General features: G+C 41.7%; 1 protein-coding gene across 1 annotated transcript in view; it reads right to left on the bottom strand.

Annotated features, from left to right (window-relative positions):
* Nucleotides 1-5,981, bottom strand: part of XIRP2 (xin actin binding repeat containing 2) — a 102,260-nt gene extending 96,279 nt beyond the window's left edge. Inside the window, exon 1 of the mRNA XM_085323749.1 lies at nucleotides 5,580-5,981. Coding sequence (XP_085179875.1) covers nucleotides 5,580-5,981 — 402 coding nt within the window. The remainder of the gene's footprint in view (nucleotides 1-5,579) is intronic.
* Nucleotides 5,982-6,307: the final 326 nt, after the last annotated feature.

A 6,307-nucleotide genomic window follows, 5' to 3' on the forward strand; every position in this document is an offset into this window, starting at 1 on the left:
AAAAAAAAAAGGAGAAAGTGAGCTATTTTAGAAAAAAGACACTATTAAGAGTTAGCATTCAAGAGTGAGAGAAAAGAGAACCAAGAGAGAAACCAATGAGATATGGTGACAGAGAAGGAAACATTCAGGAGTGAGAACATTTACCTGAATACACCTAGAAGAAGGGAAAAAGCCAATAACAAAGGCAAAAAAGTGAAGAGGAAGAATTGAACTGTGCAGAAATGCACTAGAAAAGAACAAAAAGACAATCTGGAAGATTAACAAAAGAAAGTAAATAATAAGTATTCCTTTTTTGTCTTTTTAAGTAGTTATTAGAAATCTAATGTTTCAAATAAATACTTTTTTTTATAGAAGTAATGATTCCACGAAATTGTATCAAACATTTCATTTTAACATTTTATCAGTGCACAGCACAAAAAGCAACAGAAAAATAGAGAAGAGATCTAGTCAAAAGTACTAGTGCCTAAGAACTTTATTACATACTTCTACAAAGCAACTTTCATGCTGGTTGTTGACTAAATGAGAACTTATCTGGCTGGTTTTGAAGACTGGTGTGGCATATAAAGTTGTGATATTGAATATGTGTGTGTGTATATACATACAAATTTATTATATATTTATTTATATATCTTTGCTCAAGAAGTAGGGCACAAGTTATTCAAAGAGGACTTTTCTTTAAGTTCATGATTCCTCACTTGTCAAGTTATCAGTGTGGAAGTTATAAAATACTCTGTTCTTGCAAATACTATACCAACAACCAAAACCTAGAGGAACACTTTGGTTTTCATGCAGAAAAGGTAAAACATAGTGAATAAGGTTTTAGCCACATATACAAACAAATCTGCCCAAATTAAAATTTTTAAACTTTTCAGTATCCTGCATTTTCACTATGAACATGAAAGGTCAATAAAGCTGTAATTTTTAATCAACAGTTTATTTAGCTTAGAGGATGTAAGGCCATCAGTACTATCTGCATAATGACTGGACAAGCATTTGCAGTTGTTCTGTGCATTCACTTGTAGCCCCTGCTACTGTTGGTTAGCTGTCAATGGCCAATCACATGTCCCATGTCACTGTGACTTTGACTTGCTGCCTTCTATTAATATGATCCATTAACATAGTTACATTAGGTTGGTAAATAATTGGAAGGAGCTGTTAAAGCAAAGAGATGTGGAAACTAGGTATCTTTACTGGCAAGCATCTGTGAGAAGGGTCATGCAGTCAGAACTATCTACCCACCCACTTTTTGGAGGACTTCTTTTGGATGTCCGATGTTTTTACTTTACTAGATATGTTAAATCTGGATGGCTGACAAAGCATTAGGAATGTGTTTGAAGCTTTTTCATGCTACTATTTCCGAACTAGTACACAAAAAGTAGATGAAGTGTAATTTGGAGAATCCATTTGTCAGTACCAAGTATCTCTTCACATCCTTGCTGTTCCTTATCCTGCAGTTCTGCCTGGAGTGAGCCCCCTTGGAAAGTGAGGTGAGGCTGAGTGTATGCCTAAGTGATGACATTTTCTTTCTAGATGGAAATGAAGATTTACAAGAATTAAATGAAATGTTAAGCCCAGACAGAAAGTAAGTACTTATTTTCATGGACCACGGGGGGGGGGGGGGGAGTTTTCAGACCCTAAAACAAAACATTCTCCACTGCAACATGAAGAAAATCCTTCTGTGTTGCTTATCTTAAATACCACAAGTAAAGCCATATTAACTATATTCTTAAACGAAACAGTATTCAGGAGAACTAGGCCAGTTAAAATTTCACTCTAAGTAGTGTATCTATGCTTAAGGCAGTGTCAGCATTTCGGTATAATAAAGCACAAGACTGATGTTGCTCTCACACATGGAGTCAAAGCCTGGTGCAATGTTGTCACATCATCACAGAACCTGCACCAGCCTGTTAGCTGGTACTTGTAGAAACACAGCAGTCAGGTGTAACATAAGGACTGTGCTGCATTTAGATTCAAAATGGTTTATCAGGATAGGTATTCACTAGTTGTTGCTATAATTTATCATTTCCTATTGATCCATTCAAGATTTTAATCAAAAAATGCAGTTAATTAACCTGATATTATTTTGTCCTCACCTTATTTGACTCGTGAAGCAGCTCAGCAGCAATAATACAATACAGAGTGTTTTCTGCCTTCTAAATATGTAGACTTATTGAAATAAGAAAATTAACCATAAAAAAACCTTTGAAATACAAACATGTTTCTATTTCAGTTGGAAAAGTATTTTATTCACAAGTTTTTTTTTTTTTTTTTTGGTAATCTCAGAAGTGCTTGAAGGTTGTTGATTCTGCACAGAAGTCTGTTTAGCTACGATCACTTTTTGTAAGAAGTGCTGAATGAGAGTGAAGTTTTGAAAAATACACAACATTGCTAACTCATGTCTTAAGCAACTTGTCAGAGAACTGCAGAAAGGATACCAATTTACAGAAGATTCCTGTAGATGGTACTTTTCTTATCATGTTTGCTTTTTTTTTTTTTTAAAAAAAATTGCCTTTGTATATTGCCATATATTTGCCAAATTTCCCATTTGTCTTGCCAAATTATGGGCCTGATGAGCAGAGCTGCCTCTGAAAACATTTTCCATGAGGTATAGGTGTAGCCTATTCTATTAGACACTATCAACCTCTGAAGGTGTATTCTGTTACATGTGTCAAAAAAAAGAAGGGCTTAAGAGTAATCTGAGAGTATTTATTGCTACCTGCTTAAATCCTGTCTGCCTGTTGTTGTAAATATTCAGGGAAAAAAAAAAATCACAATCTGATGATCACTTAAAGGAAAAAACCCACAAAACCCAAACCACACACACAGTTTACTTAAATAGCCTGGAGGAAAAAAAAAATAAGGCAGATATTGTAAATGACAGTTTTTGAACTTAAGAGAACTTCTGGCAATGAGATTCTAAATATTTCAAAAGGGAATCGCAGAGGGCAGAAACTGCTCAGTATATTTGAAGAGCTGCTCTGTTTGTTTCTACCCATTTTCTCAGTCCCAGTGAGAAAGTGCTCATAGTTAGCATGACTTAGAGGCAGTAGGCAATTTGATTAAATTGTTGTTGCATTTCTGTACTCTTTTCTCTCTGTTCAGAAATACAGATGCTATGTTGCCACATCTTGTGGTAATTTGTCTGGTGGTAYACACTAAATGACTTACCCTGACATAAAGTGTGTTAGCTCACAATTAAGTGTCCTTACCACTGAGGTCTGCTACCTTTCAGAGAATGTGTTTCAGGTATTTGAAACCCTTAAGGGTTCTGCCTATAATGAAAGTAGAAAGTTGAAGACACCTTAAATCTTTTAAATAGAAAAAGTATTAAAAATGTACATGTTTAAAGATATTATATCAAAACCTACGCAGGAGTGTCAAAAAGGATATAATATTAGAAAAATAGACTGGATGATTTGACTTTAAAGAGCTCATGAATCATTGCTTCACAAATTTCAAGGTGTTTTTTTAATTTTAAAGAAGTTTAAAAAAAATCTTTGACAGCTGTATACTTGCTTTATTTAATAGGTTGCACCTTTTAGATATGTAGAAAAAAAAGACATGACATTTAATAATTGCTTAAAAAAAAGGCTAACTTCTCAAATATCTCAAAGAAATACTTCTTCCTCAATGTATTTACAGCCAGCCCATGAATAAAAACTGGGCAAAAAAATTATTACAACTACAGTTTGCAATTTGTCCAAGCCTATAATGTCACAGAGAACCAAGATGTAAAGTGACAGCAAGTTTCTCAGTTGAAAAGGAGTCAATGCTATTTTACAAATAAGATGCAATTGGCTCACAAAGTTTTAAAGTGTATGCAAATACTTCCAGTTGAGAATTCTTCTCTCAGACCGTAATATCTTATTTTTTTCCCCTCCCCAAATAAAGCACTAGCAAAGCATAATTGCAGACTAAGTTACCAAATCTAACAGGTTGGCAGATGGTGCCATTCAGCAACTATTCAAAAGATCCAGACCTGAATGAAACTACTAGAGTAAGGAAAGCTATATATCATTTGCTATTAGATACTGATCAAGGTTGTCCAGTACTGAACTATCCCTTTCAGGACCCATCAAAGTTCAGGTTAGCTGGGTGTGCTGCAGTTACTAACAGATTTTGTGATGATTTTAACCAGTGGAATAGTCTTCCTGAGGCAGGTCTCCTCTCCATAGCTTCTCCCTTTAAGTTAAGAGGTTGTCTCAAAGCTCCTCATATTTCATCTAAGTTGCAAAGGTTGTATCAAAAAAAATAAATTCTTGTGCTAAGCATAGAACAGTTATTTTAACAATTTTGTCAGTTGAGTAAAAAAGGTACACTGAGTCAAATTGCAAAGAGTATGGCATAAAGCTGGGCTTTCTACCCCATTTCAGGACTCGGATGACACCAGAATTCAGTAAGTATCAAAACTCCATTTATGCTGAGATGACAGGTGTGAAATTTAATATAGGATCACTGGCCTACCTCACAGACACAAATCCCAAGTGTTTGTACTCTTTGTGTGAATTTTATTTGTAAACTGCATATACAGAAAAAACAAGATACTTCTGAGATATTTTTTAATGGTTGTTTCCTCTTGAAAATATGGAAGTATTTAAAATATGGTTGTAAACCTACATTATATTAAAAAAGAAAACTTTATGGGGGGGAACTGCTGCTCATTTTATTCCATTTGCAAAAAAACAAACAAACAAAAAACAACAACAACAACAACAAAAAACTTGGCATACTTCCACCTACTTACATCACATTTACAAAAGAGATAAAACCATTTAAAAAAATTAATATTGCTAGAATCGTTTTCTGCTCAGAACTCGCTTTGTTTTTACTGTACAAAAACTTAATTTTCAATTCTAGATTCTTAAGTCATCAGTAAACTGTGGCAAAAGCACTTCACCTGTATGAACTCACTTTTTCATCAGTAATGGAAGATCATGCTACTGACTTCTTCTTAGAGGTACTTAAACCATCTACAAAGGCAGGCAAAGCAAATTGGGTTTTTATAGGGACTGAACTTAGGAGAACCGGTGCCATTCAGTACTTTAGAAATAAAACTGACTGATTTTATCGTCACTAGGGTCTGTTGGCCTCTGTTCACCGGGGGGACGTGCCCGCACCCGGCAAGTGCCCCGCCCGTCGCCGCAGCGCCGCGCGGCACGCGCTGCCCCGTGAGGCGCCAGGTAACCGTGCCCAGCGCGCGGGCGACCGTTAGTGCCGTTGGCGCGGCGCCGCGGGGGGCCCAACGGCCGGTCCCGGAGAGCGCCGCCTCAGGTGCCCCCGCCGCCGCCTCGCCTCGCCCCGCGCTCCCTCCCGCTCCTCCGCTCACGCAGCGCGTCGGGTTGGACACGGCTCGCGGGGGTCGGGTAGGTGGCAGGATGTTCTCCCTTCCCTTGAGCCGCTTCCCAGCGCGTCCTGGCAGGGTAGGGGCGAGTCCTCTGGCGCCAAGGCTGGGCTGGCGTTGCCCGTCCCCGGCGGCAGAGAGCGGAGAGAGGGCGGGGTGAGGCAGGGGGAAGACCCGCAGGGCCCTCATTCCCCGAGGAGCGCGGAGGGGGAAGGTGCCCCCCGGCCCGGGCACTTACCTTCCTGCCCGCTGCTGCCCCGCCGCCCGGGGCCTCGAAGCGGCTCCTCAGGTCCTCCAGGGCGATGGGGAAGCGCTCGATCCGGCGGGGGCCGCCCAGGGGCTCCTCCTTGAACACCTCCGCCCTCCCGCCGTCCGCAGGCACTTTTTCCACGGTGTTGCGGCGGCTGCTTTTATCCGGCGCCGAGCCCCCTGCTCGCCTCTCCTGGCCGTCCGCGGCTGCGGGGCCGGCCCCCTCCGGCTGCGGGGACCGCGGGGCGGCGCGGCCACTCCGCCCCTCTGGGGCTGGTGAGCGGCGGCAGTGGCGGCTCCCGGCCAGGCCGTAGTGCCCCCGGGGGCCGGGTCTCGGGGCCTCGCTGGACTCCCATTTCTGCCGGAGGAGCTCCAGGGAGCCCTTCTCCATGGGGAACTCGGCCAGCTCCAGCGTGCCCTGCCAAAGCAACGAGTATGTGGGGTCAGGAGCAGGCGAGCCCTGCGTGGGTGCCCATGCTGCGCAGTGGGCTGAGGTAGACCCGTAGCCACCGCAGGGGCAGATCAGGAGCCCTCACGGGTCAGGGGACAGGCCATGGAACAGGCCTGTGGACAAGGACATAAGCCACTTCCCAATGGAAAGGGAGATCCCAGCCAGCAGGAAACAGGGGCAGGAAAAAGCCAGTTCCACTCCACTTCCTTAGAAGTACAGCAATCCCACAGAAGATCTAYTGTATGAACAAAACCCCCCAAACACCT

This window comes from Rhea americana, unplaced genomic scaffold, assembly GCF_003343005.1.
Source record: "Rhea americana isolate MKP2758 unplaced genomic scaffold, rheAme1 scaffold_12, whole genome shotgun sequence".
Taxonomy (NCBI): domain Eukaryota; kingdom Metazoa; phylum Chordata; class Aves; order Rheiformes; family Rheidae; genus Rhea; species Rhea americana.